The sequence below is a fragment of the Ochlerotatus camptorhynchus genome, unplaced genomic scaffold (genome assembly GCF_037179485.1).
Source record: "Ochlerotatus camptorhynchus isolate MF236.1 unplaced genomic scaffold, CSIRO-AGI_Acam_v1.1 ptg000038l, whole genome shotgun sequence".
Lineage (NCBI taxonomy): Eukaryota > Metazoa > Arthropoda > Insecta > Diptera > Culicidae > Ochlerotatus > Ochlerotatus camptorhynchus.
Window position 1 is genome coordinate 2,521,592 of NW_027040529.1, and position 26,192 is coordinate 2,547,783.

Sequence of the window (26,192 nt, forward strand, 5' to 3'; positions counted from 1 at the left end):
CGGGGTTGGCGCTCGAAGGTTATAATGCATCTTGCTAGCAACTTAACAAACCTGTTACGTGGTGTGCAATCGTCATTTATGCCGCTACTTAATATGAAGATCGTACATTAGAAGACTAATAAACATTTAGATACTCACATCGAGCAGCGTTAGCGAATAGCTAGCCGAATGCAGGACCGCAAACAGTGCCACTGGGAAAATGATCAGTAGCACCGGATAGGCGTACAGGAAAATCAGCGAATACAGCAGATAGTGGCAGGAATCTTCCAGCAGGAGCTTCTGTAGGTAATCCCGAGAGAACTGGAACGTTGGCATGCGCTGATGTAGGCGAAGTGCACTTGTGGCGGCATTGGCCATTAATACTTTGTAGTAAGCATTTGTGGGGTTTCTGAAATGGAAGAATGGGAATAGTTTAATTGATAATGTATGATTATAAATTAACTGTCAGTATTGGTAATAATTGGAACCACTTATTTTCGCAGAATAAGTCAACTCTCGACAAATCGATGTCAAGTAACTCGATATCGAGTTCGAGAAACAATGTAAACAGGATTTCCTATGGAGTTGTTGTTCTATAACACAATGGTCCCTTCAATATCGAGTTGTATAAAGTATATGGGGAAACGCCGGCTTCGGCAATACCTTTACCTATTATCGTCAGGGGTTAACAAAGCCCTTGATTGAGCGTTCAATTTGGGTCAATCGATGCTCTGAAACATGTTTGGTATTTATCCTCAAGCAAAAAATGAGTGCTCACGGTCTTCAATTGACGATTATAGGTTAAGGTATTGTCGAAACCGGCATTTACCCTATACATACTTTAGGGTAGATAGGGGCAATATGGTCCTCCTAAGAAAAACACTACATAACACATGAAAAACATTTATAAATGTATGATAGCTGTGATTATGTTCATACTTTGGAATATGTTTGATAATATACAATGTTCAAAATATGATAGACTCAATAAATTATTATACCTATCTGAAAAATTTCAGTTTTTGCTCCGATCAACAACCATACGGGGCAATATGAGCACCCTAGTAAAAGTTAACGTTTTGACAGGTTTTCACTAGAAAATAACATTCAGGAATCATGTGAAATAGAAACATAAGTTCTTTTAGCAACATTTACGTGTATTGCTCGCTATAAAACCAGCGGATCAGTAAAATGTAATATAGTGAATGCAATGCTTGTTTTCTTGGCTGCATTCTTATAATATTCTAGAGATTTTGAACTAATGTTACATTTCCATTATTATCATAGACATGTAATTAAATTTTGATACGGTTTTCATGGAGATGCAGATGCATTTTCAACAAGTTTGTAAAAAAAAATAGATTAAGTTAATAGGTATTATGCCCAAACGAACGGTGGCCCATCTCGCTCCGTATGGTCTTCTTGCCCCCATCCCCCCTACACGGTAGCATGACAGTTCCCATTAATGACTACTATTCCACTCAATTTGAAGACAATTGGGATAACTTTTTTACCCATTTATGGGTTACTATTAACCATAAAACGAGTAACTGCTACTCATTTGTGAGTGGGAAGCTCATCTGGTCAGTGTTTGGAAAAAACACAAATCACATGGGTGAGTTTATGAGTGAGTTTTGCCTTGTAAAATTCGAAGTCGCAAAAATCACCGATGAGTTCGAAAATTAATTTCTTTATATTTTGGCATTATTCATTGTTATTACTATTGTTTGCGCATCAGGGGTTCGAAAACTAATACAGCATGAATAAGCATGCTATCACTTAACGTTTGAGTGGTTTTTATAAGTTTAAAGCTGGAATGATTTTGCGGCGTTGTGACTGAGTGCGTGAATATGCATGAGAATCTTAGGCGTGAATTTTGTTTGCCGCATTCGCACGCGAATTTATTCTCGCAGGGAGGTTCAATGAAAGTCATTTTGCATAAGACTTTTCTTTCCATATAGCCATTCGATATATTGTACATTAGATATATGTAGACATATATAGTAAGAGCCAGGTAAAGTCTGGTCCACTTAGAATCCGAAAACTTTATTTTTATTCGATAGCAGCGCCTGTAGTGGTCGGATTTGGAATGTTTTGACAGAGATTTATATTCAGAGTACACGTGTTTCAGTGGTGAAAGTTTCGTCTCGATACGTGCAGTATTAAAAAAGTTGTACTAGATGGAAGACGAGAAAATAAAATTGATTATGCAATCCGACGTGGTCAGTTCGAAATATCTCGAAAGAGATGTCAAGATGGATTTCCGGCAGGTTCCCGGACAAAAAAATTATCTGCCCACAGCACGGGTGACAGCAAATTCAAGTTTGTTTTCGCCGATAAATTCGCCCGAAAACTAATGATCTGGCAAAGAATTTGCAGCTGCGGACTCAAAACCAAGCTTATCTTTTCTTTTTTTTTTTTTTTTTTTGTAGTGATCCAGTGGCAGCAACTTGCTTAAACTCTACACTGGACCCCTTTTATTGGTAAATTTTGCTTCTATGAGCCTCTATTTTAAATCAACACACAGACGTTCCTAGGCTATGGTGCCCATGTGGTCACTGTTGTTTTTGTGTTGATCCAAATAGTTTTTATAATATAATTGCACATTCTTGTATTTTGTCTTGTTTTTTTGTTACCTTTTTTTTTTTTTTTTTTTTTTTTTTTTTTTTTTTTTTTTTTTTTTTTTTTTTTTTTTTTGTCCCAGTCTTGTCTTCTGTCGTCACTTATTTTGTCATTTTGTCTTGTGTATTAACCCCAACTTGTCTTGTGTATTGTGTTAACATGTGTCTATTGTCCACCAACCCCCCCCCCCCCCAACTGTTTTTATGCTCGTTCTGTTACTCTGTTACGACTAATTTCATTGAGTGTTTTTTTAATTTTTAATTTTTTTTTTTTTTTTTTTTTTTTATCATCCATACTCTCTGTACGGTCTGCTCTACAGAAGCTCTTCTATATCCTTTTTTCTGTATTTCTGCCCATAAATATATTATGAACCTTTGTTTAATTATTCCTTACAGATATGATTCATCCCCATTCGTTATTTCCTTTTCTAACTGATTCAATACATTAATTTGAAATGTCATGCTACATACCATATGCTTTCTGTGTTTGCCGCTTTCTTTTTCGATCTCTACTTGTAGTATCTCTGATGGCGATATTTTATATTTTCCTCTTGACTTCTTTTAGCGTTGTTAATAAATTGTTTTTAATTTTATTTATTAATTAATTTCATCGAATCGAAAGTTTATCGAGTCTTCATCACTGAATCCAGCAAATGTTGACGTTAGTAGTGAGCTTTCATCGCTGTCTCTGTCTGAGTCGCTACTATCCTCATATTCTGATTCTACCATTACTCTAAACAATTTCTTCGTTGATTCTTTCATTTTTCCTTTATCTTTAGCTATTTCTTGCCATTCATTGATATTGATATCACTTCTTTCGATGTCTTGTCTTATGCACGTCCTCCATGTGTATGCTGGTCTTCCAACTTTCTTCTCCTTGTCTATCTTGTATTCCAGTGCTGTTTTTAGGATGCCGTTATCCTCACTTCTAATAATGTGTCCATAGTAGTTCAATCTAGCAATTCTGATTTTGTTATTTATTGTATAACCGTTGAGCCAATTCTGAGGTATATATGGATTGTTTTCGTTTTGCTGGGGTTCCATTCCATCATATGGTGAGTTGTCGTTTTCCGTTATTTGTTCATCTTCTCTAGGATTAGCTACCTTTGTAGTGTTATTTTCAGCTTCCGCTTTCTCATCACTTAACCCTTTGAGCGTGAGAAGCATTTCCTGTTCCATGGCTCTGAGTGTATTCCTATTTATTTTAATGAGTGTAGATACTTCCATCGAGTAAGTCACCACCGGAGTCACTAGACAGTGGTACAATCTTCTAACCACATCCCACGGAAGGCGATGTTCTTTAAGAAATGAACATAAATGGAAAAACGCTTTCTGTGCTTTTCTTATCCTGTCTGCCGTTGTTGCACCTCTAGTTAAGCTGCTGGTGATTTGCGCTCCAAGGTATTTCAGGATGGTTGTTACCGGCAATTCGTACTTTCCAAATTTCATTATTTTCTCCGACTCTATATTGTTTATGATTTCGGGATCACGATATAAAACCTTCGTTTTCTTCATATTAATTTCAAGCCCGATTGATGCGAGTAGCGGTTCCAGAACTGAAAGCAGTCTTTCCACATCTTCTTCGCTTTTGCAAATTATCATTATATCATCTGCATATCCCAGAATGCAAGGTAGTTTTATATCGTGGATTTGTGTTAATCTCAATTCTGGGATGAATTCTTGTAGCGTGCATAGCACATGATGCAACATCAGAATGAATATTTGAGGACTTATTGGACATCCTTGTTTAATGCCTTTCGTTTTGGTAACATTTGATGTCCTTTGTCCAAACCATTGTATGGAGGTTTTTTCGTGTAAGCAAGCAGTGACAATCCGGTTTATAAGTGCTTTAGATACTCCCAATTCTGCCAAAATCATCGCAGTTTTGGAAATATCTATCCTATCAAATGCCTGTTTCAGGTCGATAGCAACTAGTATCGTCTTGCAACCTTTGCGCCATCGTTCATCAAGAATCCTCCGAAGAACGAAAATCTGGTCTGTAGCACTTCTCTTGTTCTGAAAGGCCATTTGGTATGCCGGCAATGGGTCTACTTGTTCTTGCAGCCTTTTAAGCAATAGTTTAGCATATATTTTATACGGGCTATTGCATAAAGTTATGCATCGATAATCCTCCATGCTTTGAGGATGTGAAATTTTTGGGATTGGTACTTGTACTGTGTCGATCCATGCCTTTGGAACTACGTTTGTACGGAATACCTCTTTCATTATTTCCACTATGCTATCAATTAAGCTTTCCGATCCATATTTTATCAACTCGTTATTAAGGTTGTCCAGTCCTGGTGCGCTATTGTTCCTATTTGTCCATATAATATTTTGAATTTCTTCCCTCGTCGGCGCCGGTCCTGCCTCTCGTCCATCATCTTCTTCGAGTGGATTCAGCGATGTTCCTTCTTTGTCAATTGATGTGTTTTTAATTTTTCGTTCCCAATGTTGGATTGGTATATATTTTCGCGACTTGCTTTCCTTATTGCGTTTGTGGTGTTTTATAAACCTGAACGTTTTTGTCATTTGGGCTAACTCGTTTTCTTTTTCAACTGCTCCAAGAAATTTATTTACTTTTTCGGTGAAATGCAAATCATATGCCTTCCTCTTTTCAACTCTTGCCGCCGCTGCTTCCCTTCTTAAATCCGGATTGTTTTTGTCCGCCATCCTCCTTTGCGTTGCTAGGAAGTATTTTTTCGATGCTTCCCTTCTTCTTGGAGTCGGTGGGGATCCCATGGTTTTAAGCACTGTCTCAGCACTGCTTGTTATTGCTGCTTGGATCCTAGTCCATTTTTCATCCACGCTGACATTATCACTTATCGTTGTCGCAAGCAGATTTCGGTCAACTTTATCCTGGTATTTTTTCCGTTCCTCTTCATTTTTTAGCAAATCCAGGTCGTATCTTGCCTTTTTAGCCTGCGGGATGGTCGTACGAGAACAATGGCTAGCAGCACGTTCTCTTGTTTCTTTTTTCAATACACATTCTATCATTTTATGGTCGCTTTTTAGGTGGGGTAGAAAATATGCTCTGATGCTTGGAATCTTGACAAAATCCATTTTTGACATCAGGATGTGATCCAATTGCGATGTCGACTTTCCATTGCTCCATGTTGTAACAACCGATGGTGATTTGCTAAATGTAAGATAATCTTTCAGGTTTAGACCATGCATGAGCTCTTTAAGACCTAATCCGTTCGGGTTACAGAACTGGTGATGAAGGCTGTGTCCAATTATTTGATGGTCTTCAATCGTGAAGTCTTGTTTCCCAATATGGGCATTCATATCTCCGGTTATAATGATGTTGAATTTTAGTCTGGAAGGTATTTTGATAATATACCTTGATATCTTGGCAAATTCCCTGCTTTCCACCTGTGTTTCCGACCTTATGTATGCTGATATTATTAAGATCTTTTCTCCAAATATATCGCATAAATAGGAACATGCATTTTGGCTTATTTTCCTAAATTTGTCGCTTTTATAAATACTTTTTGATACAACAATCGCCGTACCACCTCCTATCCGCGTCCTGACTTCTTCGCTGTTGTTCACATTGAACCAGAAGTAATTTTGTGATTCCAGTGTACATTGGGCCATTCTTGTTTCTTGAAGTGCTACTACCATGTAACCACTCTGATGAAAGTATAAGTCCATTTCGTTGCGTTTAATCTCCTCCGAGCACCCCCTTACATTCCAATTAACTATCTTAAGCGTATCCTTGCTTTGAAATGTACCGGTTCCCAAGTCATTTATTTCCTTCGATATGTTGCTTATTTGCGACGCGTTCGTCCTTATGTTATCTTGTATTTCTGCTATTCGTAGGATTGGTATTCTCAGCTGGTCTTGTGATCGTGCACTCTCTTCTTCTGTCCTTATTCTTTGTATAACGCTATCGTAGTGATTCCTATTCACGTTTCTTGACCTATTTCTTGTTAGACGATATGCCATCCTTATTACTCCCGTTGCTACAGCATCTCGATTGAAGTATATTAATGGGCCATTTTCGTAATAAACATCGATTCTGCGATTCAGAATGCTCGCTGCCGCTGCAATCGACTCTTGTCCTCCCCATTCATTTGTTTCTCTTATTCGCCTCAATAGTTTTTCGATTCTTATTTCTGTTTCTTCACCTAAATGCTTCATTTCGCTGACTGTGTCTCGTAATGACACTATATAATCTTCCAGATTATTCTCAATATGGTCGACTATTCTATTTCGTAGTTCCATTATTCGACTATGATGTTCTTGCGATCCTATTTCTGTTCGGTAGAATTGATACGCAATAGTAGAGAAGAGGCAATGCCCATCTCCTGGCATCTTCTTCACCAGCACCGTTCCACTGTTGTAATACATATGTTCCATTGTTTACTGTATCTTTTTTTTTATATCACCGATAACACTGCACTTATTATAATATTTATCTGTTGTATAATGCAGTGTATTGATCGTTAGTCTTAATATACTGGTGACATCCATTAATAACGTTTTATCTATTATGTTTTTAACATTTTATTTGTATTTTCATTGCATAAATTTTTAATCCAACCGTATAAAACGTCATTAGGATGCCACCTGTATTTATTTATGATAAAGATATAAAATAAAATATAAAAATAGTAAAATCAATTATAGGATAATATGGTTATTTCTGTTAATTAATGAATTGTTGACAATTACCTCTCATGATCCTTGGCTCCACTATGATTTTTACTTACCACTTTTGGATTATTTATCGATTACCTCTCCGAGTATATAACTCACAGATGGCTTGTTGATTTCTGGTCTCTAATGGATTGGTCCTGAATTTGTTTGATATCCTGTTTGAAGAAATTCTATTCCATTTCCATATTCCATTGAAATCACTTTATTTGTTTGGTTTCCAGCTTGTACGTGTCTCGTATTATATGATTCATCATTCATAAAGGTAATGGGTTAAAAGGGAGAAAAGCATACATAAAGGCAGGTTAGTATTAGTTGTACTTGATCCAAACAATAGAAAGAAGTATAGATAAATTAGTATGAAAACAAAACTAATATGCAACCAAAAGTGCATTGGATGAGTGTTAGTTCCGGGATCATTTTGATCCGCATACAGCCCTGCCGGTCCCTCCAGCACTATTTGCAGCAATTGTGATTAGATTATGTGACACTGCTATTACTATTATGTTAGGAATATGATTTGTCAATTTTTGTTAGAGAAGAGTACTGTTTTCTAGCTCAACGCGATGTTTCAATGAAGTCAATAAATCATTCAGTCAATTTGATTTTTAAAGAATTGCACAAAAGGGTCTAGTTGACACATCATACCTTACCGAAAACTAAAGTATAACATTCCTAATTCTTATTTCAAACCTATCAACATATTTAAAACATCTTTCCTAAAACCTCACTTATTCGCAGGCGCCAGACTGAAGATATGACTTTCGCTATTGGCATTGCCTGTAATTAATAAATTACTATATAGGAAGATTTATTATACAACTCCAAAGGCTAGATGTCTCCCTAAGCGGACCCCCCGCGTCCTATCTCTTAAGTTAATTGACTTTCTGAACCCTTTTATTGAAGTTCATTTGATGTTTATTTAATAAATTGCTGAAACGTCCAATCTACCCACACAATTATACCCCATGCTTGTAAACTAAAATTGGACGTGTTTCAAGTACTTTTGGCTTTCATTTCCATTTTCATTTTGCAGCGTTTGCTGGGGCAATGGGAGCGCAAGTCGAACCAAAGACAAGGATAAAGGAATGGTAATGGCTGAACAGTCCATGCGGACCTCTCGAATGCCATGAGAAAAGGAAGGGACTGAAGAGGTCAATTTTGGGGGGTTTTAAGGAAAAGACACATAGTACGAGACTTGTGCTGCAAAATGTAAAGAAACCGAAAATCCATCTTCCACTGATTCATCCCTTCATACATATACCAAACTGACATTTCAAAGCCACCTTAAAAATAAACGGACAATATATGAAAAGGCTACCTGCAAGTTGCTTCAAAAGCCAGTTGCCTCCCTAAGCGGAGCCCCCGCATCCTAACTCCCCTGTTAATCTACTCAATGCTATTGGGCTGTCTAGATTTTATTATCTGAGTTCGTTTGATGATTATGATATCTCATTAGCCTTATTTAATAAATAATTGAAATCTCTAATCTATCTAATCAACTATACCCCATGCTTGTGCATGTAATCTAAAATTTAACGTGTTTTTGACTTTGATTAGTTCGTCCTAGGTGACACCTTCAAGTGACTAAAATGCTTCACTTTGAAGTTAGTTTCCTAGCTGATTTTTAAGTTATATAGGGTATATGCTCCAACTACGCTCACACGTTTCCACTATGTCGTCCCACAACATTACGTATAGGTATGTCACAATAGAAGCATGCCATAGTGGAAATCCAGAGCCATAGTTCAAACACTTATCCCAATTCAAAATGAAGCACATATAAGATTAGTTACAATACCATGTACAAAAATGGTGTTTAACATTGTTTTCTGAGTAATACTTCAATGAAAACAACAATGAAAGCTTGTCACGCAAATAGAAGGAGCACCTTTGGGCATTTACTGAAATATTTCAATAGTATAATTCCATTGCAAACCCCAATTAAATCTATCTGCGTAAAAATAAATAAAATAAGAGCGATTTGCGGCAAAACCCGCCAGTATCACACCCAACGTCAGTGCCTATACGTAAGCGTACTACGACGCGGCTCTCAATTAAAGGAGTAACAAGTGTGATACTATCACTGCTGGACTAGATCTTTGGTTCTCTCATGCAGTGGTTTATCAGAGAGGGGAAGCCTAGTAATCCCCATTGCCTGCCCATAGCGCCATTCTATCGCGGCATGAGCCAGCAACGCCGGCCATAAACCTACCGTCTCCAACACTCCACTAGCATGAAATTAAGCCCGCCCACCAACAGCAAGGTGCAAAAACTAGCCAAGGGGAGGGGACTCAAAACCAAGCTTATCACCAACAAAACGATGGACTTGAATCTGTTTAAGCAAGAGTGAGTGCGTTGAGAAATGCATACAGGGCTGGTAGTGCTGATGCGATATAAAAGTAGTGACTTTAGTGACTACAATTACGGAAATAGTGACCCAATAGTGACTTGTAAATTCTAAATAAGTAACCATTTATATGAATTTTAAGAAATTCAAATAAGGTTTAATATTGAAATAAACTTTTTATATCATGGAACTTAAAATCAAATTTCATAAATTCCTCTAATTTAATCGAATCTCACAACGGAATCTCCTGTGAAGAGCATTTGAAGTGATTTGAATAATTTACTTTTGCTTACGTTATCCATGATGACTAACAAATAGTAATTCCCATTTTTTATGATCTTGAAATTGATTCTGCGTTCGAAATCTTTAAAATTTGGATATACCTAGATAGATAACTTTGATAATTCGCTAAGAACTTTTCACAGAATTTCTTCAGAATGATCTCAAGAACTTTTTTAGAATAATTTGCCTTCTCTTAAACTTAGAGGCAAATAAGCTTTTACAAAAATAATATTGCATTCTTAAAATTCTTTGCAGAACAATCAACAACATTCTTGGAAATAGATTATTTTCGTAGTTGGAAATGCTTGACATCAAATATCAGATTTAAAGTGGACATTTTATACGATAAATGAGGAGCTGATAGTTCCGTTATAGTACGGCAGTGTGAAGTTTGTATATAGAAAGTAGAAAGCAAACAAAGGACAATTTTGAGGTATGTACGAATCGGGTAGAGCCTCTCCTTTACCAAGCTCATCCGTTAATGAGAGATGGTGAGGGGTGTTTCCCTCTGCCACCACTGGCAAAAGGGATGATCACCGATTTGCTCATGTACCTCCGATGTGCGGAAACAGTTCTATCGATTGTTTCACACTCAAGTCGCCATCTGACGTAAACAACTACCCGATTCGTGTAAGAATAATCGTGGACAACTCCCTTGCATTCAAGTGGAAATTAAATTCGTATTCTCCTTAGAATTCCCATAGTATTTCCTCAGAATTCTCAAAACAAACAATTCATCACAGAATAACTTTGAAAATCTTCTCAGAATTTGAGATTGAACCCTCAAAAGTCGATTCCATTGGAATTCTTCTCGGAATTTATTTCGAACTCTTAAGAATTCTCTTCGAATTATCTTCAGAGATCACCTCAGAATTCTTTTAGAACTTTCCGCAGAGATCATTTTTGGATTTTCATAGAATTTACATCAGAGCTCCCTTAAGAAAAATTTCAGAACAAATTTTGAATTCTTCTCAGAACTCTCGTTAAAATTCACTCTCAGTTATATTGTAATTATGTACAAAAATGTTTCGGAGCTGAATTTTGCGTCTCTAATCATTTACACAATAATCAAAAGCGACGTTCGTATGTGTTTAGCCAAGTTTAACTATGTAGTTAAACCTGGCTTAAGACTTAAGCGGACATGAAGAAATCGGTCCTCAGAGCACTTAATTTTACGTGAGACTTTCGTAGTCTGTACTTTGGTATTCTTCTCTGATATGTCTTGGTATCATCCCTAGGATCCTTTAAAATTCTCTTAAATTTACTTTGGATTTTTTAAAGTTCTTAATCATCCTTGAGAGACTTTTGAAAATCTATCACAAACAAATACCTTTGGAAAGTTTCCAAGGTTTACAATTTATTTTCTGGGAAAGGAGGTATGTTTTCCCCGATTTTTAATCGGAATTAAAGGCTTTTCCCAATACTTTTCCGGGTGTTGTAAAGTTTTGCGGTTTACTGGTCACCCTGGTTAAAATTTCCATTTTTTAACAGATATGTATACTTTGTTAAAAATACTGTGGACTTTCTTAGTTCCAAGTACCAAGGCTTCAAAATAGTGATCAAATCACTAAAAAGTGACTTGCCCTGTGAATACTACCTTTCATTAAGGCTCACAAAGATCCAGTGAAGTTCTGACCAGATTTGACAAGCTGCCACTACAGCCGGGTGGTACAGTCGCATGGTACCGCGATAATAAGGTGTATTTCGTCGACAAGGATATCAATCCACCCAACTGCCCACAATTCCGCCCAATCGAAAAATATTGGACAATTATCAAGCGGAAGTTAATGAAAACTGGAAAAACGACTCAGATGGCTCGATGTTGGAAAATAATGGCCGCCGAGGTTGACCAGTCTAGTGTGCGGCAGCTGATGGCGGGAACTCCAGAGAAAATCCGCGAGTTCATCCGAATGCCGTCGGAGTAATTTTGCATTTTTTATATGTAATTTGCGTGGCAATCTTTCTCGAAAGAAAAGAGCACTAAGAATAATAAAAGTTATGAAAACTATAATTATAAGTAGAATGTTTTGTTGAATATATGAGGTTTAATCCATTCTATTGGGAGTTAAATATGCTACAATGGAACAATCAAATTGACATTCCATTTATTCAATTAAAACGTTTGCTATTTTATAGATTTTTAATTGAGCAAAGATAAAAATAAACTGAATTTAAGTTAACTTAAATAAGTTTTAATTGAAAGCCACTTGTATGTCATAGTTCTGCAACATACAGATTTATGATGTCAGATGCACTTTGATTTCTAAAGTTGTTAATGACTAACATTAGTAAGTTCCCGTAACGTAGGTAGATCACCTTTTCGTGTTACGTTACGGGATGTAAAATCTACCACCGATTCCTAGTCCTACATCCAACTAAGGGAACAGGATTTTTCAGGACACATCTTAATCCTTGTTACTTTTTATGCCTTGTTGATAGTGACAAGGTTCGATTTTGTTTGGTTTGCTATTGAAACAATGAAAAAATGAGTTAGTCTTCATCTATGTGATTCCTAATCTTCTATTCGCTGTTCCCTAGTTTGAAGTGTTAATACTAGGGTTTTGATGCATGATTATAATCGGTGTCATTGCTTAATTTTGTTGCTAAAGGGAGGGTGCTCTAACTTTTCGAAGGGTATAAATAGCGGGATCTTTCAATTAGAATCGATTCCTTGCGATGAAGACCCGAATGACAAATGTATCAACGTCGAATACTTTATCATTTCTCAATAGTGATGGAGTAATACGACATGCAATACAACAGATCAAATTACTGGTCACAGTGAAATTATGTCCCGAACAGAGAAAAAAAAAAGTCTCCGAAAGTTGGATGAAAATGTTTGGAACCTAATTATGAATAATAAAGGAACTGATGATTTGCTAATTGCAAAAAATGAGTCTTAATTTTAGATTTAATAATCGCCAATTGAATTTTTTTTATAATGAATCGTTCATTTTAGCGTTAAATTTCTAAACCATTTATTTTGTTTTTAATATATTATAGAATGGAGCAGCACAAATATTAATAAGCTCGTAGTCTTACGTCAACAATGCGGTCGTGCTTTGGACACAACCCTTAACTTTTTTTTAATACATTGCCAGCAGCTCTGATCCCTAAAGAACATTTTAGTAATATTATAAATTGAATTCAGTGTTCGATGGATGGAAACAAAAAAAAAACACGTGCTTTCAAAAAAAACGGAAGGTACTGTTACATGTTGTAATTCCTAGACCGGACCGGGCATCAAACTCAGCCGCCTCCAGTATGGTATTGCTTTACAGCTGCACCTTTACCGACTGAGCTAAGGGAGGCCCAAATTACACAAGTAACGGGTGTTCAATAAAAAATGAGAATGATTTCAGTGCCGTCCAGCGCTCTTGTGAGAGCATCGCGACTAAGTTGCGTCGTACGGCTGACCAGTAGACTGATGCAAAATTTGAAATTTTCGCTCCACAGTGTCAAACGGTTTCAAATCGAGTTAGCCACTGAAAGTTTTAACTCATTTGACAAGAAACTGACTTGGCACAAACCATTTGAAGTTTATATGGAAATTACTATGAGAAAACAAAACTTGTTGTTCATTGTCTTCTAGCCTTTTTACATGTTGTAATGTTAACAAATTCTATAGCTATTCTTATGGGAACTATGATCAGCTACAACTTTGCAGAAAATCGTTTTTCAGCCAAACGTCAAATTAAATAGTTATTAATTGTTTAAGAGATTGATAATCTAATGGCAAATTAGGCAACTGACGGATTTCACGCCAACTCATCCAGTGGTTGGCAGCACCCTCTCAGAACCTTATGGAACTTTGTGGGTGTGGAGACTTAGCAATTTTAAGCAACTTTGCGTACTTATTTTTTTCAAAATTTATCTCGCCTAACATTTGATAAGGGTCAACGTTTTTTGTCGATTTTTTTTTCAAATCGATATAGCTTAAAAATGACAAGCCCTACAAAATAGTGATGTATGGCGAACTTTTAGCAAATAATCTGAAATTTTATAAAAAAAATTAAAATAAATTAAAAAATTGGTTTCTACACTCTAAAAAAATATATTTAAAAATTAAAAGTCATTTTCCCAAAAATGGTACCCCTCAGATTTGCTTGATATTTTTTCTCATGAAAGGCAATATAATTACCTAACTTTTCTTCATACATCGCAAAGTGGGCGCTTTTAAGGAAAAAAAGTTGTTCGAACAACAACTTTTTCATGTTAATTTTTTTTTAGCGTGTTTCACTCAAAGTCGAATAGTAATACGCGCACAACCTTATTAAAATTCGATTAAACTTTATGGGTATACTTTTCGATAATCTGGGCGAAATCTAGCCTAACATTTGAAAAGGGTACAGAGAAGTTACCTGCAAATCGTCCAATAAGAGTTCAGAACAAAACGTTCTAATGAGGAACAGCCATCTCAGCATGGTTTGCACTTTCCTGTGATGGATTGTATTATAATATATGCATACACTCTATCCAACTTCTATAAAACCACCCTCAAATTGTTCCAAATCAACAGGTAAACTAAGTAAAAATCACTTAGTATGTTTTATTCATGAAAAGATTTCAATTCATGTATTTGTGATTAATTTAATTAGAAAAATAATCATTCATTTATTTTTATGTATTAGGTGTGTCCATTAGTAAGCAATATGCATATATGTTTATACCTCATCTCTCAAGTGAATACATATAATAGCGCAGGTAACTTAACGATTATTTAAGGCATGCCTAAAATAATCGTTAAGTTACCTGCTATATAGCAGTTATATAACAACGCAGGTAGTCACATGAGAGATATAAGGTATAAACTTAAAGCACCGCAGTCTGTTTCTACCGACATAATCTAATATTTAAGTTTGGTGATATCACAACAATGCTCATAGTTGCTGTAGTGCATAGTTGTTGAAAGTGTAGTGCTGCATAGTTGTTGAAACGAAAAAGTGTTTATATATACAACAATGGAAAAATCTGCTGAATTGATTATTAAAAGGGTGCAATGTAGTGCCAACATAAACAATCCCAATTGCAGCCGCAATAATTTACGTAATTTATCATCAAGTCTCATAGAGAAAATACATTCATGGGGCTTTGATCATCAATTGGATGTAACAATGCGTATTTGTGAATCGTGTCGTGGAATTTTAGTGCACAATAGGACACCTCTCCCGAAAAAGAGGCGATCGGATGGAAAAGAATCAAGCCATGCTCGGAAGTTTGAAGAGCCGCAACCATCAACAAGTCATCAGCAATCAGAACATCAGGAATTTGATGATACACTAGGTAAATAATAATAACTTTAACTGTTTCAACTGTGTGGTTTAAGGATTGTACATCGAAGATACAACTTCATTTTCAACATTTTTTTAGAGCACGAGCTGGATGAACCGCTTATCGTACAAATTTGATCGATTGGTAGGCCAACCTCGGTGAACAATCTATCAAATTTTTACGACTGTACGATATGCGGTTTATGCAGCTCGTGCTCCACAAACATGGGGAAAATTCAGATGCGGCTTCGATGTACCGTAAACGGGGATGTCTTTGATAATGGAGGTAACTTTGATAATGCAGCTAATCCAAAAAGTTATGACTTAATGCTCTTCGTATTCATTATTTTGGAAGGGAACATCGGTTTCCTATCCAAAATATTGCGTACGATGTGCCTTAAGTCATAAATTTTTGGCTTAGCTGCATTACCAAAGTTACCCCTATTATCAAAACCACCCCCGTTCATGGTACTATCACCTTAACAGCGTTATATATTAATGTGTGGTAATATTTTTTTTTCTTTTCTTCAATTTTACAGATACAGATCCATCGCTAGAATCAATCCCATCAGCGGATCAGATCCAAGGTCCATATAATGTGGAACAATTCAATTGTATAGCTACAACCTTACAGTTATCACCAATTTCATCGAGAAGTATGAGAAGTATGAATTATCGTGTTCAAAAATCTGCAGAGATCACAAAGGCAGTGCGTAAAAATATATTTGGGATGGATTCAGACGATGTCAACAAATCAAATGATTTTGACGAAATGATCATGCAGTTAAAGGAGAAATTTAATTTGCCTTCTACGAGTACAAATGACAAATTAAAAGTGTTATCAGTGCTCCCTAAATCATGGTCAGTGAATCAAATAGTTAATGAGTTTAATGCACCCCATCATACAGTGAAACAGATGAAAAGGCTAGTCAGAGAACAAGGTATTCTTTGTAGTAAGAAAGCAAGAAGTGGTCATGGATTTAATGATACTGAAAAACAAATTGTTTTAAATTTCTTTGACAGTGATGATATTAGTAGGCCTATGCCAGGAAGTAAGGATTATGTTTCTGAATATCGAAATGGATATAAAGAGCATGTTCAGAAACGTTTATTGATGATGTCTCTTAAAGAGGCTTTTATGATTTTTGAAGAGAAATACAAAAGTGTTAAAATCGGATTTACTTCGTTCACTCAGCTCCGACCAAAGCATTGCATACTGTTGGATAGTACAGGTACACATAATGTATGTGTCTGTACTATACATGAAAATGTTAAATTGATTATTAATAGTGTAAAATTTGATTCATATAAAGAAATTGCAGACAAAATACTTTGCAGTAGTCCTATTAGAACCATAGATTGTTTTTATCGTACATGTGAAGAATGCATTTCCACAGATAGTATCGTGAGGGAACTTACATCAGTATTAGAAGCAGATGATATGGAAGAAGTTTTATTTCAACAGTGGTTGACTACCGACCGTTGTAATTTGGAAACTATTATTAAACCTGCAGATGAGTTTGTTCAATATTTGACGGAAAAAGTTGAAAAGCTCATAACCCATGATTTTATTCATAAAGAGCAATCATCTTACCTAAGTAATAAAAAAATTCTCTTCAAAACGGTGAAATTTTAGTGATTTGCGACTTTTCTGAAAATTATTCATTTATTATTCAAAACTCAGCACAATTATCATTGGAACAATAATCAAGCTACGATACATCCTTTCGAAATTTACTACATAAAAGAAAACAAGTTGGAAAATTTAAGCTTTATTATTATTTCAGAAGTATTGACCCATGATACAATAGCAGTTCAATTATTTATATCAAAATTGTTAGATTTCATTAAACAATCTATTAGTTTCACAAAAATTACTTTCATGTCAGATGGAGCAGCGGCTCATTACAAAAATAAAAAGAATTTTGCCAGTTTGTGCAACTTCAAGTCCAAGTATGGATTGGAAGCAGAATGGCACTTCTTCGCAACGTCTCATGGGAAAGGCCCATGTGACGCAATTGGAGGAACTCTCAAACGAATGGCAAAGAGAGCAAGTCTTGCTCGAGATTATGGAAACACAATCACAACTCCACAAGAACTGTATGACTGGGCAGTTAAACAAACAGATACAAGCATAACAAAATTGAACTTCTGCTTCATATCAAATGATCAATACACAAAGATGTCCGATGAACTCAAGGAGCTGTTCAGTCATGTAAAAACTATACCTGGTACACAAAAATTTCATTGTTTTGTACCTATTTCTCAAAACATAATTTCTACTAAGCGATTTTCACATTCAAAGGAAACTCCGAAAAATTTCACTCTGTTTCCGATAGACTAATAATCAATGAAAAACTCAAATTATGTATGGAGAATTATAGGAAAATAAATTATGCACTAAACAAAAACACTAGAGTTTTCATTTATTAAAACACCATTCGAAATGCAGGAAAATCCTCTGTATTAGGCCCTTTCAAATGTTAGGCTAGATTTTTGTTTTAAGCACGCCCAGATTATCAAAAGGTCAAAATCTTTATGCTCATTAAGTTTCAACGGATTTTAATAAGGTTGTGCGCGTATTACTATTCGACTTTGAGTGAAACACGCTAAAAAAAAATTAACATGAAAAAGTTGTTGTTCGAACAACTTTTTTTCCTTAAAAGCGCCCACTTTGCGATGTATGAAGAAAAGTTAGGTAATTATATTGCCTTTCATGAGAAAAAATATCAAGCAAATCTGAGGGGTACCATTTTTGGGAAAATGACTTTTAATTTTTAAATATATTTTTTTAGAGTGTAGAAACCAATTTTTTAATTTATTTAATTTTTTTTATAAAATTTCAGATTATTTGCTAAAAGTTCGCCATACATCACTATTTTGTAGGGCTTGTCATTTTTAAGCTATATCGATTTGAAAAAAAAATCGACAAAAAACTTTGACCCTTATCAAATGTTAGGCGAGATAAATTTTGAAAAAAATAAGTACTCAAAGTTGCTTAAAATTGCTAAGTCTCCACACCCACAAAGTTTCATAAGGTTCTGAGAGGGTGCTGCCAACTCCGAAGACGAGTTGGCGTGAAATCCGTCAACTGTATTGTGGGCAACACTATATTCTGCAGTGTGACATAGTAGCCATGATTTTTGTCCTCTATTCTACGCGCCATAAACACCAATGTTGCCTGCTGAACAGTTGATTGAGCATAATCATAAGACATCAGTGACTTGAATCATTAATAATTCTTGTTCCTTACATTTGATCGAAAAATGGCCTTTAACAAAGTTGTAGCTGAGAAAATTTTCAACAAGCTAAGCTATCATTTTCTAAAGTAGAGTGAACTGGTGAATTTTGAGATAGATATGAACCTAAATTATGGTTTTTCATAGTAATTCCCATATAAACTTCAAATGGTTTGTGCCAAGTCAGTTTCTTATCAAATGAGTTTAAACTTTCGGAGGCTAATCAGGACCCGATTTGAAACCGTTTGAACACTGTGGAGCGAAAATTTCAAATTTTGCATCAGTCTACTGACCAGGGCCCCTTCTCCAATATTCATTGACGTTTTTGTTTTTGAAGAATAAACATAATGTTCTAATAAAAAAAACTGAATTCGGTGGAAACCTTTTTTTACTAGCTAATATGACTGAAAAAATTCTCATTTTTTATTGAACACCCGTTAATATTTCAACTCTGGAAGTGTCCAATATCCACACTTGATAACGGCGCTGGCGGTTTATTACACGATCGATAAAGTAACCACGGAATGGGCGTGAATAATCATACATTCTGAAATGGGTCTCTGAATCAGCAGTACAGGTATCACCTTCCAAGTCCCTGACTAAAACTGCTTTCAATTACCCCCAATATGATTGTTGTAAGCAGATTTCTTCCATGAGACAACTGCCGGACAGTGGGAGTTAGATTGAAGACACACACTAGGACACATCCCCACACATCGTTGGCCTTCTCCTTTAAATAGTCTGTGTTGATACTAATGATTCCATTCGTGTTGTTTAAATAGCGCAAATATAGAAAAAAAAAAAAACACCAAAATAACTATGAATATTTATTTAAAAAAAAAAAATATTTATGCTGTTGCATTGGACAAAATAGCGAACAATCTTATATGTATGAACAATTAAAACTGAATCCTAAAGGATTGGAAAATTAAATCTAAAATTAGTTTGCCATGTGAATGCATCTAACCGTGACCGTGATCGCATAGACAATAAGATCAATTGTGTTATTAATTTGCTTTAGGCATGGGATGGGTAGACAGGTACATTTTTATACTTACACATGTGTTCAATATAATAGCAGCGCATGCCGATTTCCACACAAAATGGTCAACTTTGACAAGTTGTAACTCTTAAGATCAATTGAGCCATAGAACCACATATTTGTTCAATTTTACGATTACAAAATACCAAATTTTTGGAAGCACCTGCCGGAAAGTGAGACACTAGGTAAAATGTTCAAAATAATAGCAGTACTAATAATTTGCATTTCAGCACAATTTTGACATTTTAAATTTTACATTTCTCAAAATTCAAACAATCCCCACCCAATTAACAAATGTACATAATAATTAAAAATGTTTAAAATATTTGCAGTACATAAAAACTCAAATCAAAAACTGCTATTATCTTGAACAATTTTACCTAGTGTCTCATTTTACAACAGGTACTTTCAAAAATTTGGTATTTTGTAATCGTAAAATTGAACATATTTGAAGTTCTGTGGCGAATTGATCTTAAGAGAACAAAGTTACAACTTGTCAAAGTTGACCATTTTGTGTGGAAATCGGCATGCGGCGCTGCTATTATATTGAACACAGCTGTAGGTATACGGAAATTGCGAGGTATACTATTAAGATATAAACTTCCATCACAAGCATTCAACTAGTATTGTGTTACTTACACTAGACAAGGTACATCGTGTCAATGTGTGCATTATCAGCTGTATGGCAGTAAATACAATTTCACTGTTTCTATTCGCTGGAGATATTGCTATGTAAACTGGTACATACAGAGGTACCTATATCCACTTGAAGCGTCATATATTTCTATTACGTAAACCAATTACTTTTTTTTCAACGCCGCGATTATGACTCTCGTGTCGTGCCGCCGCCACCGCAGATACCTTCTATCTCTGGGAGGTAAGAAAGCGATTCAAAATACACAACCGGAGAACTGGCGGCAATGTGGTTTTCTGTTTGCCTTTTACGGTGCAACTTTTTTCTTCACCTGAGTGAGTTGAATTTTTATATCTGACCGAACACAAGCGATGTGTTTTCATGTTTTCGACCATGCCTATATTAATCATGTAACTGCAGTAGGACGATAAATAAATAAGTCTGCGTATGTATGTGAAAGTGACGTCACGTAGCTGATAACAGTACATATCCAACGATAGTGACTCATGAAACCAATGATACTCGATACACGTGTACTAACATGTTGTATTTTGTACTACTTACCCAAAGATCGGAATGACGTAGCCGATAGTGAAGAGGATGGTTAGCACTCGGGATGCCCACAGTGCCGTGTCGATCTTGTTGAGAATGACGTGTTGTTTTAGTGCCTGCACTCCACGCGGCTGCGGGTCTCGTGACTGCTGATCACTCATGTTGTATCACTTTAACTTTAGGCTTCGTACTAAATCTTGTGGGTAGCACTTTTACACCAACCAACTGTAGAATGCAAGGTAGGTAAAGGGAAAATCAGCTTCTTGTTATCACTTCGTTTGCACCTGATTCGGTAACACTTCGGCAAGTGCCGTCCGACAATCGATTCTAGTAAGAACGGATAAAACCCCAAACCGATGAATGGTCGTCCATCAATCACACGCTACCCATGTCGTTGCGACGAAACTCGATGCGAGCGAAACAGAGGGTACTAATCCGTTACCTATCCATGGAACATATGGCAGCGAAAAAGTTAAAATCACTAGTTCTAATGGACACTGGAAAATGAGCTTACTTTTAATTACTTTATAACGACATTAGGTATTAGGAAGTTCATGATGAGTAACAGAGACGAGCTATTCGCTCTTGTATAACTTTTTTGGAAGACATGTATTTTTTTATGTTTTAATTGGTAGTAAATGTACATCTAGATCTTGTAGAAGGCTTCATCATTATACCGTGAAGTACTACAATGTTGTACATTGCCTAATTTCGCCCACTACAGTAATTTTAAGTATTTTTCCTGGCTTTAGATCAATAACCTATTAATGTTTATATGTTTTCATATAAAATAAGCAAGAATGTAAAGATTTAAGGCGCCATCTTGTTTGTTTACTTATTGAGTGTGCTAAAAGCTGGCGTTGAAAAACTCAATTATTTCGTTTGATACAACACTGTCATTGATGTGAAAAACCACATTATTGATGTGAAAAAGTTAGGGCTTTAGTAACTGATATGGAATAACTAAATCTGATTCGATCTGATTTCATACAATTAATGCATTACAGGTAATTGTTGATCATTTACGCTTGTTTTATACACATACCATTAGATTCAACATTATTTTTTTTGATAGAAAGTCTAAACCATGAATAGCTGGAAGTGGTTTTGTATTGAACTTTTTCATTTATAAATCGCTACAAAATTTGAATTGCAGGCGTAAATCACCTTAACGTACACTGAGGTAAATAAACTTAAGAACTGAATAAGAACCACGTATGATTTTTCGCCACAAGGTTTAATTAAATCATAACTTTGACATATGAAACATCATTCGTAAGTCAACACAAAGAAACTAATAAGTCAGCTTATTAAACTTAAAAAAAGGATTATAAAATAGAGCAGACTGGATTCGTACCTTCAGCCTAAGATAATCATTCATAAGCCGTATTTGTGGAATTCATAAGTGTCTCATGAAATCAAAATAGATGAGTGCACGGATAGATTTGAGTTCGCTCACTCGAGAAAATGTGGCACAAGCTGCGGGCAATGTTTACTTTTCATGAACACTAAATCTTCATAAATAATGAATAATGAACATTAAATGAAATTTTCTCGATTACTTTTTCGTAAGTAATCGTAAGTAATCGAGATTTAGTGTTCATGATTAGTAAACATTGTCTGCAACTTGTGTCACTTTTTCTAGAGAGAGTGAACTCAAATTCATCCGTGTACTCGTCTAAAAGGTTTTGCATCTTGCTTCGGGGTTAACCTCAATCGGATGACAGTTCAGTGGATCCTACTGTTTAGATGGTCTTAGTCATTTTTTTCTTAGGTAGATTTTTTTTTTATTAATTAACTTAAAAAACTGCAGTGAGATGTAAACCACATACTTCTGCAATGTCCAACAATGAGCAACATCCTTTAACCGTGTATTTCCTCGACAATTTCGGAAATTTTAAACTATTTGTTTGAACACTGAGTTCATTTGTGACGTCACGCTGCAGTACCTAATTATGGATATCTTAAGTTTATTTTCCTCAGCTCATGAGCTTAAGTATAAGCACTAGATCCTTACGACGTTTGTGCCTATTTTATGGAGGTTTTATAGATACACGATCTAAGGAATCTTTTTGAGCGAAGTTGTAAACTCATGTGTATTTTTGCTACAAATAACGATGTTGACACAACGCAATCCATGACAGTATAGACCTGTACACGGGTGAACTCAATTAATAACTGTGAAAGTGCATCTAGAACACTAAGTTGAGAGCACGCAATAAGCTAATTTGCGACAAGCAATAAACTTGAAACGCTAAGAAGAAGAAGAAGAAGAAGGGCTCTTTTGAAATACACTGGAGTCGCTTTTTACGCGGGTGATACGTCCCGCGTAAAAAAAACCGCGTAAAAAAAACCGCGTAAATTCCGGAATCCGCGTAAAAAAAAACCGCGTAAATTCCGAAATCCGCGTAAAAAAAAACCGCGTAAAAAAGACCGTGTAAGAAAAAACCGAGTAAAAAGCGATATACCGCGTCAATTCTGAAATCCGCGTAAAAAAAAATCAAAATCCGCGTAAAAAAAAACCAAAATCCGCGTAAAAAAAAACCGCGTAAATTCCGAAATCCGCGTAAAAAAAAAACCGCGTAAAAAAAACCGTGTAAAAAAAACCGCGTAAAAAGCGACTCCAGTGTATACGGTTATATTAGCCTTATATAAGCGTTTAATTGCACTTTTTGCATTGGTGGGCTTGATGGTTACTTGGGCAGTTTACCCAGATTGCGCTAAGAGATCACCCAGCCTAACACAGCGATTGGCTGTAAACCAAACAAACCAGAATAATAGTGGGTTTTTGACCAAAATATTGGTAAATTTGATCCTTATATGAGTTAATTTTATTCAACTTTCATTTAACTTACTTGGGTTATACATTTTGCCCTCATTCTGGGTTCGCCCGCTTCATGCTCAATTTGGGTAAACTTATTCTATATATGGCATATCTGATCTTAGCGTGTGGCGTCTGATTATCGTGTTTGTTGTAATTCGTTGCGCTAAAGGGCCACCCACATTAGATCCGTTTGCGTTGCGTTGACGTAAATTTGACAGTTAGAAAATAGATTTAGCTACCACTTTGCCGCAATGCGTCCGATCCGGATATAATGTGCGTGGGCCTTGAGAGTTAACCAAATGTCGTCACCGATGGATGAAGGAGAAAACATGCATGCACGAATATTACGCGTGATATTGAATGCCCGCGAAATTTTGCTAATGATTATGCCAGCACTGGTTAGTTAGTACATTTATTAATTTATTTGTTTGTCAAAATCAACAGGTTCAACGCAACCCCAATTTGGGCTATATTGAGCCTGTTGATGCTGACAATAAAAAATAAATAAATCAAGTAGATGACCCATCTTGCTGCGCCACCTTACCCTAAATTTTCAAAAGTATGTTTTTTCTAAAAGATATAAAAAAATGCATTTTGAAAAATTGGGAGAGACTTGATCCCCTTTTGATTACATGCTGTAAGGGAAAATGGACTCAGGGACATACCATATAATTTTTTTTATATTCACTCAAGCTTCTGACATGATAGGAACTACCACGTGAACAGGGCATACTGAAAAATATCATAACTATTGTAGAAAATTAAAAAAAAAACGTCAATAACATAAAAGTATATTTTTAAGATTTTTGAACTTATTTTTATTTAGAAGCTAATCAAAAATGCTGATTCTGATATTGGACACAATAGACGCTTTAAATTTATAAAAAATCGTAGAAGATCAACTTTTAGAACATTGTTTTCACAAATAATTTGAGTTGTTTAAAAAAACTTAACGAACAAAAATAAATGTTCGTTGCATTTTTTTAGACGATCCAGTTTCTTACAACTTTGTCTCAGACCCGGATGGATGGATGTATAGGTAGTCAAGTACTCGCGGTCCACTAGTGTCGATGAGTTATTTGCCGAGAATGCTCATGAAAAGTTGACTATTTTACCAAACAGTGCCAAAAAAAAATACAGTCAGATTTGGACAGATTTTGACCTCTTCATACGACCGGAACATGTATGCTGGTCACAAATGCCATGCCAAATTGATTTCCTACGCAAGTTCTCGAATAAACACTAGGAGGATTGATAAAGGCTAAACTTGCCATATACAATCGTCATAGTTCATTTTAGTAAACAAACTAACACTTCTGGAGTCCTTTTTGATTAGGTCGTATGTAAAAACGTAAACAAATTGACATTTTAATGCTACCAGACTCTACTCTGCTTACTCTTCCTAAAGGCAAAATTTGGGCCCGCTACCTCATTTCTGTTTCATTTTCTCATCAAAAAACTATCCGTCGTATGTGCTAACTGGCCAAAACATAGCTCAATGTTACATACGACACCTAACTTCTATGAGGGTGTCAATCGTCGTATGTAACAAAGTTGATAGAAGCGTAACAACTGTACATAAGACCTGTTGTTTTTTCCTAATAAAAATAACTTGTTGCAAAGAATATTAATCGATTTGTGGTCTACGGCACAAAATTTCTACATTCATTGACAATATTGAACAATGTATGAATGTTTAACAACCAAATGAATAGAATCATTAGAATCTTTCCGTTTTCCATAAATTTTCCCATAGCAACTTTGAAGTTTTCTCGCAAATCCAGATCAAATTTCCTGTAAATGGATTATATATTAGTAAACCTAGAAGGTTATGTACTTTTTGAAACCAATTTGAATATGAATTTAAATCAGATACCTAGTAGGTACATACTAACTTCGAAAAATTAACAAAGGAAAGTTAAAAATAGCTAATGTAAAATTGTAGTTCATAAATTCATTTCCATTTTCAAGCACAGAAGGGGGTCATAGGGCCAGGTCTCCAGTGAAACATCACTGTCCATACAACACAAGGGTAGAGGTAAATATTTGGCACCACAGAATAATAATCACAGGGATTAAGTGAATCCTGCTTACGATGCCGGATAAGGAGGAATAGTGTTTCAAGTAGCGGATAGTCAGAGTAACAGTAGTAATAGTAAAAGTTGGGAAGTAAACGTACAGAGGACCATGTTTTGCAATAGCTTCTTATGCATGACCTTCTTGAAATTTTATGAGAACCAGTGTCAGTCAGAATTCAGAATCCGCCTCCAATAGCAAGTGAGTGGAAGGAACCCTGAACGCAACCTTTCTTCATGATACACTTTTTCTACATATCTTTCTATTAGGCCTGTGGACATGCGTTAGCTTCTTAACTTCTAATCAAACTGGGAAATCTATCATATCACAAAAAAAAACAAAACGCTAAAACATTTCAAAAGAAATTACAAGTAAAATACATATTGATTATTTTACGCAAAAACGAGCAATTATATAAAATCTCTTGTATCGTATGCTAATGCTAATTGACTGTAATAAAAATAATATGCTAAGATAAAATAAAATTTTAATAAAATGATATGTCAAATTTACTAGAAGATCATTACTTTATTGGTGAGAAGTTTCTAATAAGCCCTCCCAGTTCCTCTATATACAGAACAAAATATCATAATCAGAATTGCTCAGCCTGCATGAAGCAGCCGATTTCATCAAGTACTATTAACAACCAAGAATTAATCGTTTG

At 35.5% G+C, this 26,192-nt stretch overlaps 2 protein-coding genes across 2 annotated transcripts in view; one reads left to right on the plus strand and one right to left on the minus strand.

Annotated features, from left to right (window-relative positions):
• Positions 1 to 26,192, plus strand: part of FucTB (alpha-(1,3)-fucosyltransferase 10) — a 435,464-nt gene that overhangs the window by 338,525 nt on the left and 70,747 nt on the right. The window lies entirely within an intron of this gene.
• Kr-h2 (Krueppel homolog 2) overlaps positions 1 to 26,192 on the minus strand; it is a 37,262-nt gene that overhangs the window by 9,206 nt on the left and 1,864 nt on the right. The window contains exons 2-3 of the mRNA XM_065234851.1: positions 20,641 to 20,853; positions 139 to 388 (exon numbers count right to left, since the gene is read on the minus strand). Coding sequence (XP_065090923.1) covers positions 139 to 388; positions 20,641 to 20,789 — 399 coding nt within the window. The 5' untranslated portion in view covers positions 20,790 to 20,853. The remainder of the gene's footprint in view (positions 1 to 138; positions 389 to 20,640; positions 20,854 to 26,192) is intronic.